At 44.0% G+C, this 13,908-nt stretch overlaps 1 protein-coding gene across 1 annotated transcript in view; it reads right to left on the bottom strand.

Moving 5' to 3' along the window:
* LOC120048195 (bifunctional heparan sulfate N-deacetylase/N-sulfotransferase 1-like) overlaps nt 1-13,908 on the bottom strand; it is a 90,849-nt gene that overhangs the window by 11,794 nt on the left and 65,147 nt on the right. Inside the window, exons 2-3 of the mRNA XM_038993962.1 lie at nt 1,729-2,805; nt 387-869 (exon numbers count right to left, since the gene is read on the bottom strand). Coding sequence (XP_038849890.1) covers nt 387-869; nt 1,729-2,292 — 1,047 coding nt within the window. The 5' untranslated portion in view covers nt 2,293-2,805. The remainder of the gene's footprint in view (nt 1-386; nt 870-1,728; nt 2,806-13,908) is intronic.

Here is a 13,908-nt window from a genome sequence, read left to right on the forward strand (position 1 = left end):
CTTGTTAAAATAGAGAAGAGTAACGACCGAAGGCAACTGCCCTGAGGGACAATGCCCTGTATCTGATGTTAGAAAAGCTTCCATTGAAGAACACTCTCTGGGTTCTATTGGATAAATAACATCAAAGGCTGCACTGAAATCTTACAACACAATTCCATCAGTCATGCCATTATCTGTTTATTTTAACCAATTATATGTCATCTGAGTCAGCATACTGAGAAGTTTAATATAATATTAGGAATGGCACGATGCCTTTCATGTCCTGTACCAGCCCACCTGCCTAGCTAATAATGCTTCATTACAAACATATTATGCAACATAATTACAAGGTCTCAGAGACCAAAGCATTGGAAATTGACATTTTCTATTTTCCAAGTATGTATCACCTTGACATCCTTCACCTTCATCCTGGTCCCCTCCTTCCCCACAAATATGTCATCTATATCGACCAGTAGGTGTCGCTCCAGGGAGAGAGACAGCCTCTTCCCCGACAGGAAGCCCACCGCGTCCACAAACACCAGCTTGTGCAGCCAGAAGTTGAGGTTGTTCCCAAACAGAACCCTCTGGATGCCGTCGTGGAGACCCAGGTCCTGCACAACGGAGGGGAGCAGCGTGGCCGTCGTACCCAGCGAGGGGACACTCTCGGCGGACTGGGTCTTGGTCAGGAGCACGGGCTCGTAGGTGGAGTGGTTGGACTGGAAGACGGTCCAGTCGTCCCCAGGCAGGGGGCCGGGGAGGGGCTGGCCGGAGCGTGTGATGAAGAGGAGGGGGGACTTGGGATTGACCGTGCAGTCCTTCAGGCCCAGGTTGGAATGGAGGAAGAGGGGGAATCCTTTGAGCTGGGCACTCAGCAGGCTGTTCTCATTGGCCTACAGGAGGGAAATCAATGACAACATCAAGAGGGGACAGCGTTACAACTTCAGTTCCATTCCAGTCAATTCTATTCAGAAAGTTGCAGATAGAAATCTGTTGTATTGCACTGAATAGGCAAAACCTCCAATCATGTGGCATATAATCTTGTTAGCTCTCTCTCCCCCTTCCTCATGTGGGCATCTGAGAAAACGCAATGTTATTATATTGTCTAGTTAAATAAAGGTTAAATTAAAAAACACACACAAAAAAAACCAATTAAGTTAACACTCACCCACACACACTAAGGATGTGCTCACACAAAAAAAAATGTATTACAGCAACTTTCGCTTAATGCTTGCTGAGGTATTAACACACATTCCTGTTCAACATTGATGATGGAGCTGACTAATCTCTTCAGATGAGATTTCATTGAGATGAACTCTCATTCTCTCCCCGATAGCATTCCATGTGACTACCCCATGAAAATGGTTGAGAGAAAGCCAAGTGTGAAAAGCTATCATCAAGGCAAAGGGTGGCTACTTTGAAGAATCTCAAATATAAAATATATTTTGATTTGTTTAACACTTTTTTGGTTACTACACAATTCCATATGTGTTATTTCATAGTTTTGACGTCGTCACTATTATTCTCCAATGTAGAAAATAGTAAAAAAATAAAGAAAAACCCTTGAATGAGTAGGTGTGTCCAAACTTTTGACTGGTACTGTACATGTACCACTCCTCACCTCACCTCTGCTTTCACATTCTCTCCAGCACAGTGAGATCTATTTCCTTAGGGACGACAGAAAGATAAAGAGAGATGGACAGCTGGAGAGCTGGAGATAGAGTGAAAGACAGCCAGTAGGGTGTTTCTAACCTTAAAGAAGCCGATGATGCCCACTCCATACTCCACACAGTACTTGTCCAGCAGCTCTCGGTTCCAGGCATCCAGGTTTACATATTTCAGAATGTTCTCATAGATGACTAGCGTGAAGCGCCCCCGCTCCTTATCTGTTAATGTGGGCATGTCCCCTTTACCTGGAGAGATCTCTGTCCGGTAGTGGAAACGTCCAGACTCCAGGATGGCGACTATCTCCTGGCCCAGCTGAGAGTACTGGCTCTCTACAAACACCAGCACCAGGGGGTTTGTCCTCACCCCTCCTCTGCCCCCCTCGCCCCCAGCAAGCCCCCCCGACACCGCCCGCACCGGGAGCAGCCGCGACGGGCTCGCCCGCAGGTCATCGTAGATGGCCGACGCCCCCTCGCTGCCAGCCACGCCCCCTCCTGAGGGCTCGAGCTCCCGTTTGACGCCGTACAGGAAGTAGGCGGAGACGAAGACGCTGACGGTGCAGAAGAGGAAGAGGAGGAGCAGGGAGGTCTGGAGGGGGAGATGGTGGACGAGACGGACCAGCCGACGCAGGCGGGACACGCATCCCAGCATCGTCACGCACAACGCCCGACCGACTGACCTCACTGACCGTCCAACCGCAACACCCAGAAAACAGTCTCTCAAGGGCTACTTGGTGGAGAGTAAAAGTAAATCAATCCAAAGTCCGTCTTGTTATTTCAAGTGGTCTAGTCGGTAATCCACAGGCTAGAGAAGCAGCAGCAGCTTCAGCAGCAGCTACTGGAGATAGGAATGAAACGGTCTCATGATGTTGGATCTCCCACATGTTGTGCTGCTGATTATGTCACCATGGCAGAGATGTGGGGGGTCTCCGACCGGGGGTGCACGCTGCACGTCTGGGAGGGAGGGGGAGGGGAGTCAAAGTAGAAGAGGGCGGCTAGAGGGCTGGCTGGTCACCTGTCCATCACTGGAACCAGCCAACCACATCCATGTAGGCCGTTGTTCAGGGTTCTTGATTGGTGGTTGATCTTTCCAGAGGAGGGCAAAGGTGAGGTCACAAAGGTCATCCCAATAGCAGCATCCTCCTGGACGATATCTAGTGATGACCTGGAAAGAAACGCAAGAAAGAAATAGAACATCAAAAATCCACAGAGAGAATATTGCCTCTACGTAACTCACAGCCATATCTTTTTGGTTTGTTTACTTGTGTGGGAGAGGTGTAGGCTACAGTGCCGGTGCCAGCTCCTCTGAAAGGTAATTTTAAAAGTAGTTCTTGCCTTCACCTACACACATGCCATCAGAGCTCTACCCTTGGCCCTCACAGACACAGACACAGAGAGAACAAAGCCTAGAGGCGAGCAGTTGAGGCAGTCTGTCCAGGCAGGGCTCTGTGACTACATGTAAAATGAATCATGGCCACTAGCCTCCTATTCCCCATAAAACACACACAGAACCACTCTCATCAAGGAGAACTACTTGAGAAATGAGACCACTGTATTATTAAGTATTGAGTTTTTTTTTCTCTTCTGTTATCCAACCACACACACCCCACACGAGAGCAAGACAGACCACCACCCTCTCAATCTCAACCATTCATTAATGACCACCATTCTACCCATAAGGATTCATTAAGACCTTGGATCTAATCAAAAATTGATTACCTAACGCAATCAAAAAAGTCTTCTTAAAGGGAGGGCATTATCAAAGGTTTATTACCGTACAGGGAGAGAGCGCAGAGTGCTCTGTGTGGGCCCACCAAAGCCTGACACTTTACAAAACAGTAGTTCTCTGACATGGACTGCATTTAATGAGTTATTGATTTCTGACTAGAGTAGCTTGATGAGGGAAAAACCTGATATCATTCCATGGTTCCATATAGAATTCCTCAAGGTATTCCATGAAGGAGAGCTCAATATCATTCCATATAGAATTCCTTGTGGAATACCTTGGAGAAAGGCCAAAGATCTCACCATACAAAACAATCAACTGTGTGAGAACTGTACATTTTGGCATAGCGAAGACCCACCGGTCTTCCTGCATCAGTCACAATCTTGAAAGACGCCCAAATCGCCCTCCTGAGCCGTGCTGCTGCGGCAGAGAAAAATATATCACACTTTCACTGAGCCGCTTCCAGATTTCCCTTCTGAGGACCAGAGTTTTTCAACGTAAAGAGAGGCTGTGAAAAGGACGTGGGTGTGCAGAGAAAGTATCTCTCTAGAGCAGACCAAAACACACAGCCCTGGTATGCTGAAGATTCCCATTCCTTCTGTGAGGAGCCAGGTCCGTGCCACGGCATATCAAAATAAGATTAGCCGCCACGGCACAGCGCAGAGGTCGCGTAAGAGAGCAGAGGACGACTTGCGCAGAGGTCGCGTAAGAGAGCAGAGGACGACTTGCGCCGAGAGAGAGAGAGAGAGAGAGAGAGAGAGAGAGAGAGAGAGAGAGAGAGAGAGAGAGAGAGAGAGAGAGAGAGAGAGAGAGAGAGAGAGAGAGAGAGAGAGAGAGAGAGAGAGAGAGAGAGAGAGAGAGAGAAACTTTATCACTAGTAGTAATGTTTTCTCAGGTGGGTGGTTACCCTGATTTGAGAGAAGGTTCCAGATATTACTCAAGCACAGTGGTGGGTTTGAGTAGTCAAGTCCTTTTTTTTTTTTTTTTTAAAGGGACTTTTAAAAGTAATTTTGTCTTGATAATCACACTAATGATAGAATGTTATCTGAAGCCAAAGGTCTGAGGGGACAAAAGGCTACCGTGACACTGGCATTGGTGGTGACAGGGGTTGGCGGGCACCGGTTAACAGCAGGATAAGCAGAGGAGAGGAGAAAGCCATCTATCTATGGTAGGTCTTGACCAACTCTCACCAGTTATGACTGGCCCCCAATGTTGACTTTCAGCCTGGGCCACAAAGGACTACGATTACACAAGATCAGAGAGAGGGGGAGAGAGGGGTGAGGGAGAGCGAGGGAGGGTGTGTGTGAGAGAGAGAGAGGGTGGGGGAGAGAGAGAGACGGGGAGAGAGTGAGCAAGAGAGAGATGGAGGCCTTGGGTGTGAGCCTAGGCCTTGTAGCAAGGTCAGGTGCGCCAGGGGAGACAGAGGAGAGCAGAAAAGAGAGCATTAGACTGTAATGTAGCGGGAATAGATAGGTAGCTAGGTACACTAGAGATACATTTACACTGAGTGGAAAACGCAGGCTAATGGATGTTCAGATCTAACCCTCTCTATCTCTTACTCAATCTCTTGGCCTTCAAAAGAGACTCTAAGCATCCCTCAACCCTTCCCCCGACAAGTAATGAAATAAATGGAAAATAGTGGAAAAAAGAAAGAAGAGAGAAGAAGCATGAATATTTTATGTCCTGAGTAACCTGATGGAACGTGGGGCCGACGTATCAGCAAGGTAGAGAGCGGTGGAGAGAGGCTCTCTCTCCGTCCATCCATCCCAGTCTGCTGCTGAACAGAACACAGTAAAGAAGGAATCAGTCCCTTACTCATGCAAAGAGAGCAGAGGTAGAGAGGTAGACAGACTGAGACTAATGTGAATTTAATAGCTAACCTTTCCAAGCTCTCTGACGGGAAGAGCTCACAGTGAATATGAGGGCTGTAATTGCCTGTGTGGATGAAAGAGTTACTAAACGAGGCAACAGACACAGACAGATGGGGAAAGAGAGAGGGAGAGAGAAAAAAGCGGGACGAGGGAAAGAAAGACAAGGCAATAAAAAGAGAGAGAAAATAGGGAGAAGGACAGAGAGAAAGAAATTAGCAACAAAATTGTCCCATGCAGCAATCAATCAGGAATTTACGAAGTGTTCAAAACAGCAATTAACATATTTACCCCATTATTAGCGTGGGATTAATTGTAAGGACAGAATAAAGTGGGTGCATGTAAATAAACAATAGCAGATGACAGCAGCGCTGAGTAGTGTGTGTGTGTGAACACGTATTTTCCTACATTATCAGGACCACAATGTCCTGACAAGTCACCAGAATGTCCTGACAATATAGGAAAACACTTTTGAAAAGTCAGTACTTTTTTCCCATGTCCTAAAATGTATTAAACGGTTAGGGTTGAGATAAATAGGATTTTGAATGGGAATACATTTTAGTGTCTTGCAACTGTATTCATCCCCCCTTGGTGTTTTTCTTATTTTGTTGCATTACAACCTGTAATTTAAATAGATTTTTATTTGGATTTCATGTAATGGACATACACAAAATAGTCCAAATTGGTGAAGTGAAATTTAAAAAATAACTTGTTTACAAAAATTCCAAAACAAAAAATACAGAAAAGTGGTAGGTGCATATGTATTCACCCCTTCGCTATGAAGCCCCTAAATAAGATCTGGTGCAACCAATTACCTTCAGAAGTCACATAATTAGTTAAATAAAGTCCACCTGTGTGCAATCTAAGTGTCACATGATCTGTCACATGATCTCAGTATATATACACCTGTTCTGAAAGGCCCCAGAGTCTGCAACACTACTAAGCAAGGGGCACCACCAAGCAAGGGGCACCACCAAGCAAGCGGCATCACCAAGCAAGCGGCACCATGAAGATCAAGGAGCTCTCCAAACAGGTCAGGGACAAAGTTGTAGAGAAGTACAGATCCGGGTTGGGTTGTAAAAAAATATCAGAAACTTTGAACATCCCACATTATCAAAAATGGAAAGAATATGGCACCACAACAAACCTCCTGCCAAGAGAGGGCTGCCCACCAAATCTCACGGACCAGGCAAGGAGAGCATTAATCAAGAGAGGCAACAAAGAGACAAAAGATAACCCTGAATGAGCTACACAGCTCAACAGCGGAGATTGGAGTATCTGTCCATAGGACCACTTTAAGCCGTACACTCCACAGAGCTGGGCTTTACGGAAGAGTGGTCAGAAAAAAAGTAATTGCTTAAAGAAAAAAAGAAGCCAACACATTTGTTGTTCACCAAAAGGCATGTGGGAGACTCCCCAAACATATGGAAGAAGGTACTCTGGTCAGATGAGACTAAAATTGAGCTTTTTGGCCATCAAGGAAAACGCTATGTCTGGTGCAAACCCAACACCTCTCATCAGCCCGAGAACACCATCCCCACAGTGAAGCATGGCAGTGGCAGCATCGTGCTGTGAGGATGTTTTTCATCGGCAGGGACTGGGAAACTGGTCAGAAATGAAGGATGGTGCTAAATACAGGGAAGTTCTTGAGGGAAACCTGTTTCAGTCTTCCAGAGATTTGAGACTGGGACGGAGGTTCACCTTCCAGCAGGACAATGACCCTAACCATACTGCTAAAGCAACACTTGAGTGGTTTAAGGGGAAACATTTAAATGTCTTAGAATGGCCGAGTCAAAGCCCAGACCTCAATCTAATTGAATATCTGTGGTATGACGTAAAGATTGCTGTACACCAGCGGAACTCATCCAACTTGAAGGAGCTGGAGGAGTTTTACCCTGAAGAATGTGCAAAAATCCCTGTGGCTAGATATGCCAAGCTTATAGAGACATACCCCAAGAGACTTGCAGCTGTGATTGCTGCAAAAGGTGGCTCTACAAAGTATTGACTTTGGGGGGGGGGGGTGAATAGTTATGCACACTCAAGTTCAGTTTTGTAAGGCAACAAAATAGGAAAAATGCCAACTTTCGCAAGCCACTGTATCTCCCCAAAAAGTCCTGAAAATTCACGAAAACAAAGCTGTGTATACATGTTTTCCTACATTTGTGTGAGAGTGACTAGTCTTTAGCCTCTGGGTAGGTGGTCAGTCAGACCTAACAAAGGAGAGGGAGGCGGGGGCCTCCTCTGGACGTTAGCTCTAGCAAAGCAACGCCTTGGATAAACAACACTAAGGTTGGCTCTCTGTCTCTCTCTCCCCCTGAGGCCAGTGCAGTACAGTAGCAGCATGGGGTGAACTAGCCAGAGGTGCCCCTTTTTGACAAATAAAATTGTCCCTCTCCTCTCTGCCCCTCAGGACCTTAATGCCGCCGACCTCCCCCTCCTTACACCCCTCACCACCCGCGGTGCCGCTGACAGGAATAAATTATGACCCTCCCTGTTCCGTCTCCAAGTGCCTTGGCAACCGCACACTCTCCATGGTAACGCCAGCGTTACGGCAGTGTTCTCCTTCTGTGGCGGCAGCATTCCCTCTGTTCTCGATAAATAATAATAATTCACTCCATATACAAACGTATACATATGAACAACAACTTACAGATGCACACAAACAATGACTGCATATCATCTGCCCAGAACTGCATGCTCACACCCCCATCCCTAGTGCCTGAATTATTGTTTGCCACTTGGCCTTAAATTGTATCAATTTGTTTTTTCTTCTTGCCATGCCATTTCAATATTTCAATAATGTTGTTGTTTCAAGCAGTATAAACTACTGCATCAGGAGAATGAGATCCCCTGGAAGGCACTGTTAAATGATATACATGCAGTGTCATTTTCAGCAAAAACACACACATACAGTGCCTTCAGAAAGTATTCACACACCTTGACCTTTTTCAAATTATTTTGTGGTACAGCTTGAATTTGAGATTTTGCGTTACGGGCCTACACACAACACACCTTAAAGTCAAGGTGGAATTATGTTTTTTTACGTTTTTACAAATTAATTAAAAATGAAAAGCTGAGATGTCTTGAGTCAATAAGTGTTCAACACATTTGTTATGGCAAGCCTAAATAAGTTCAGGAGTAAAAATTTGCTTAACAAGTCACATAATAAGTTCCATAACAAGTCACATAATAAGTTGCATGGACGCACTCTGTATGCATTAATAGTGTTTAACATGATTCTGAATGACTACCTCATCTCTGTACTCCACACATACAATTATATGTAAGGTCCTTCAGTTGAGCACTGGATTTCAAACATAGATTCAACCACAATGACCAGGGAGGTTTTCCAATGCCTCTCAAAGAAGGGAACCTATTGGTATATGGGTAAAAATGAAAAAAGCAGACACTGAATATCCCTTTGAGCATGGTGAAGCTACTAATTACACTTTGGATGGTGTGTCAATACACCCAGTCACTACAAAGATACAGGCATCCTTCCTAACTCAGTTGCCGGAGAGGAAGAAAACCGCTCAGGGATTTCACCACAAGGCCAATGGTGACTTTAAAACAGTTACAGACAGAGTTTAATGGCTGTGATAGGAGAAAACTGAGGATGGAGCAAAAACATTGTAGTTACTTCACAATACTAACCGAAATTATAGAGTGAATATAAGGAAGCCTGTACAGCATAAAAATATTTTAAAACATACATCCTGCAAAAAATGTGGCAAAGAAATTAACTTAATGGCCTGAATGCAAAGCATTATGTTAGGGGCAAATCCAACACATCACTGAGTACCACTCTTCATATTGTCAAGCAAGGTGGTGGCTGCATCATGTTATGGGTATGCTTGTCATCAGCAAGGACTTGGGAATTTTGGGGGGATAAAAAGGATGGGAAAACCATAGAGGAAAACGTGGTTCAGTCTGCTTTCCAACAGACACTGGGAGAAAAACCTTTCAGCTGGACAATAACATATACTGGAATATTTTACCAAGATGACATTGAATGTTCCTGAGTGGCCTAGTTACAGTTTTGACTTAACTTGGCTTGAAAATCTATGGCAAGAAAATGTCTCTCTAGCAATGATCAATAACCAAATTGAAGAAATAAAAAAAGCAGAACAGCAGAGCAGCAGTACTGTACGTCCATCCAGCTGGACAGGTCAGTGCTAGGGTCGGAGCCAAGGGGTCGGGGTCAAGGTCAAGGTCAAGGCGGTGTAATCCAGTTAATCTGGACTAGGGTTGCAAAGGGAGGGTATATTACTGGAAACGTTCTAAGTTTACAAGTAAACTACCAGAATTTTGGTATCTTTCAAGAATTGTATGTGGTCTATCCCAAGACATGTAGTGGCCTTTTTGGGTACTTCAGAGTATCACATGTCTGTAATTATTTGACCCTCTCTTCTGGCCTTATCACATGTAAAATATTTGAAATAATTAAATAAGAAGATTTTTAAATAAAAACTTGAATGACAAAGCAGTGAAACATCCTAAATATAAACCATTGGTGTTCAATAGTTGGGTTTCAGCATGAAATATCACCCCCCCCCAAAAAAAGTACATACTTATATTTATTTTACTATGTCAATGGCAATTTGAGCATGTAAATCTTGGTGGGGCAAAAAAAAATTGGGGGGGGGATGCATTGCATGCCATCAAAGCCACTACACAACACAACACTAAACAATACATGAATTGCACTATAACGGTGACAAACCGTGCCCACAAACTGTTAGGGCCTACATAAAGCTGTCCTAATGTAACGGATGTGAAATGGCTAGCTAGTTAGCGGGTACGCGCTAATAGCGTTTCAATCGGTTACGTCACTTGCTCTGAGACTTGAAGTAGGGTTTCCCCTTGCTCTGCAAGGGCCGCGGCTTTTGTGGAGCGATGGGTAACGACGCTTCGTGGGTGACTGTTGTTGATGTGTGCAGAGGGTCCCTGGTTCGCGGTCGGGGCGAGGGGACGTACTAAAGTTATACTGTTACATTGATGCTGTTGACCCGGATCACTGGTTGCTGCGGAAAAAGGAGGAGGTCGAAAGGGGGGTGAGTGTAACGGATGTGAAATGGCTAGCTAGTTAGCGGTGGTGCGCGCTAGCAGCCTTTCAGTCGGTTACGTCACTTGCTCTGAAACCTAGAAGTAGTGGTTCCCCTTGCTCTGCAAGGGCCGCGGCTTTTGTGGAGCGATGGGTAACGACGCTTCGTGGGTGACTGTTGTTGATGTGTGCAGAGGGTCCCTGGTTCGCGCCCGAGGTCGGGGCGAGGGGACGTATTAAAGTTATACTGTTACACTAACAGCAGTCCCAACACCTTACCACTGCTACACCTGGCTATCAGCAGAGCCTTGTCTGGTTGCGAAAAAGTTCATTCAGACTAATTTACTGCCTTTAAAAACAACATAGCTGATATGGCTGACTTGCTTAAACAAATGTGGTTTCTATTGACAATTTAGATGTACAAACTATGGCATAAGGGGACAACAAGCGGATAAGAGGAAATCTGTCATTTCGATTATGAGCGAGCTAGGACGGATGTAGTCAATATAACTATTTGTTCAGCCCTTTTGAAATGTACATCGACATAATTCAGAACATGGACCATTCTTCCATTGTTCTCTCATTGTCCAATCAAAGCTACTGTAGATATAACGTGATTTGATGTCATTTTATCTGTGGCCAATGACCTTGATCTTTTTTGGATCAGCACTTCTAATGTAACTCTATGGCAGCACCCAAGGGGCTTGAATTTTCGAGCTCTACCCTTAGATTTGGCAGTGACATAGTGTCCCCGTGAGTGACAGAACACTGAGCAAATCACTGCGCAACTAGAGAACATGACCAAACCCTACGCTCCGTATTTTCCGCTGGCTGCCCCACCATCACAGAAAGCTAGGCTGAAGCACCTGCATTTTGGAGCTGCCTTACTCAAGAAAGCAAAAAAAAGACCAGGTTTGTATGCGGCTTTATCAACTCAATGATTATTATTTATTTATTTTTTACATTATTTGCAAACTGATATGTGACACGTATTAATGCCAAAATAACATGCAAAACAGGCAACCAAGTTTTCTTTTTGCATCTTTTACTTTCGGCTTCAAACAGCTGAAACAACAATATTTTTGGTTTTGGAAAATATATTTCACAAAGGTTTGGATGTGACAATGATTTCCTACACTATACTATCTTATTTTGTCACAAACTGAAATTAAGCAAACTATTAGTTGTAGCAACCAGGAAATGGCAGTGCAATTTCTGCATAGTGCAACTTGAAGTTATTCAAGTATAAGATATTCAAGTATAAATGACCAAAGTTACGATCGATGTCCGTACATTTTCTGTTAATTACCTAAATTACTGAAGATTCTAGTAACTTTGGTAAATTATCGGCAGCGTTGCAAACCTAATCTGGACATTGATGACATTAGGACAGCAGCACGTGTTAATGACTGGTAGTGGTTCACTATTGACTCCTTCCATGAAGACTACCAGCCTACTTGTAGCGAGTGAAGGGGGAACAGCCGGACCAGGACTTGAACCAGGGACTCTGCAGTTATGGGTAGAGCACACTACGACCTGCACCATTAAAGTCCATGCAGAGTTCTTCACAAAGGCTGTAGTATGCACATATAGGAAGGCTACACTTCGTATGATAATAATGGCTTTTGAAAGTGTGCAGCTTTGGATTTTCCCATCATAAAGAAAGTAGTGGTACTTTTCACAGCTGAACTAAATCTCAGCATTTGCATTCATCCTGTCCTTTCTATCCTGTTGGAGATTAAGGACTTCAAAAGAAATGGAAAATTCCCTTTTGCTGTGCTGCATTTAAAGCTACAAACAACATGCACACATGGAAATGCAAGCCGGAAACAATAGTTTTTTGACAGGTTGTATTTCAAAGGCAGCGACCGTTCCCTCCGTCGGGCCTAAGCCACCCTTGGCATCCATCAATAAAGAATCAAATCAGATCTGAAATTCAAAATCCATTTCATGCATCCATTGTGGCTGTCGAGATTAAAAGTTTAGGATGTGAAAAAGCGTGAAGAATAAGCGCGGTGAAAGTTGCTACCTCTCTCCGGCTCTTCTCTCTTTTTTTGCCCATCTGAATGCACAAAGCGGGCGGCATCCCTTTTAGCCACAGTGCAAACATTTACACTGACTTCCCTTTTTCAAATCAATTAATTTCATGCCTTTTAAGGACTAATCTTTTGTGGACTGACTACATAAACATAAATGGTCATGTAGATCTGTCATGATACAATGGGATGCGTGAGATCAGCAGCATTTGTTCCGGTGCTTCGGTTTTCCATCACTGATTATTTGGAAAAATCATGATTTCGCAGGTGTTAGCATCTTTCGAATTTCGGAAAGGGACATTTGGCCCATAGACTTGCCCCCGTAACTTGCAAACAGAAAAGGGTGTAGCTCTTCGTTCCGGTTCCGATCCACGGTTTATCTCTTCTATTAACACGTATGGACCCATAACTTAATCGAGCATCTGACCAATTACACAAGACTTTAGTTGTAAATTAACCGAGATTAGTGAAGGACGGAGGTGACGAAGCTGGAATAGAAACAAAATCTAGTTTGGTACCGTGGTTCTAATTCTCGAGGAAAGTGACTTTGACTGTTTCTCCTCTTTCTACAACAAATTCCTCAAATGGTCCGTGGGCCTCCAATTACGACTCTGGCCAAATGGAGATTGAAAGGATTGCTTTTAGTGAACAGCCAATAATTGATCGGGCCAATATTTTTGGCCGACATTAGCCTTTCCTAGTCTATCGGCCCTTGAGTATCGGTGCAGCCGATGTCCCCTATGTAGCGCGAGTGCACTTATGTTAAAACTTCTTAGGGCTGCAATCCCGTTAACGGGATCGATATGACAACAGCCAGTGAAAGTGCAGGGCGCCAAACTCATAATTAAAATTCCTCAAGCATACAAGTATTTCACACCATTTTAAAGATACACTTCTTGTTAATCCCACTACAGTGTCCGATTTCAAAAAGGCTTTACAGCGAAAGCACCACAATCGTTTATGTTAGGTCACCGCAAAATCTCAGAAAAACAGCCATTTTTCCAGCCAAAGACAGGAGTCACAAAAAGCATAAATAGAGATAAAATTAATCACTAACCTTTGATGATCTTCATCAGATGACACTCATAGGACTTCATGTTACACAATACATATATGTCTTGTTCGATAAAGTTCATATTTATATCCAAAAGCCTCAGTTTACATTGGTGTCATGTTCAGAAATGCCTCCAAAATATCCGGAGAAATTGCAGAGCCACATCAAATAACAGAAATACTCATCATAAACTTTGATGAAAGATACATGTTTTACATAGAATTAAAGATAAACTTGTTCTTAATGCAACCGCTGTGTCAGATTTCAAAAAAGCTTTACGGCAAAAGCACAATATTCAATAATCTGAGAACAGCCTTCAGCCATAAAAGGAAGCCATACAGTTATCCGCCAAATTGTGGAGTCAACAAAAGTCATAAATAGCATTATAAATCTTCACTTACCTTTGCTGATCTTCGTCGGAATGCACTCCCAGGACTCTCACTTCCACAAGAAATTTTCGTTTTGTTTGGTAATGTCCATCATTTATGTCCAAGTAGCTACTTTTGTTAGCGCGTTTGGTAAACAAATCCAAAGTCACAG

Source organism: Salvelinus namaycush, chromosome 5, assembly GCF_016432855.1.
Source record: "Salvelinus namaycush isolate Seneca chromosome 5, SaNama_1.0, whole genome shotgun sequence".
Classification (NCBI taxonomy): Eukaryota; Metazoa; Chordata; class Actinopteri; order Salmoniformes; family Salmonidae; genus Salvelinus; species Salvelinus namaycush.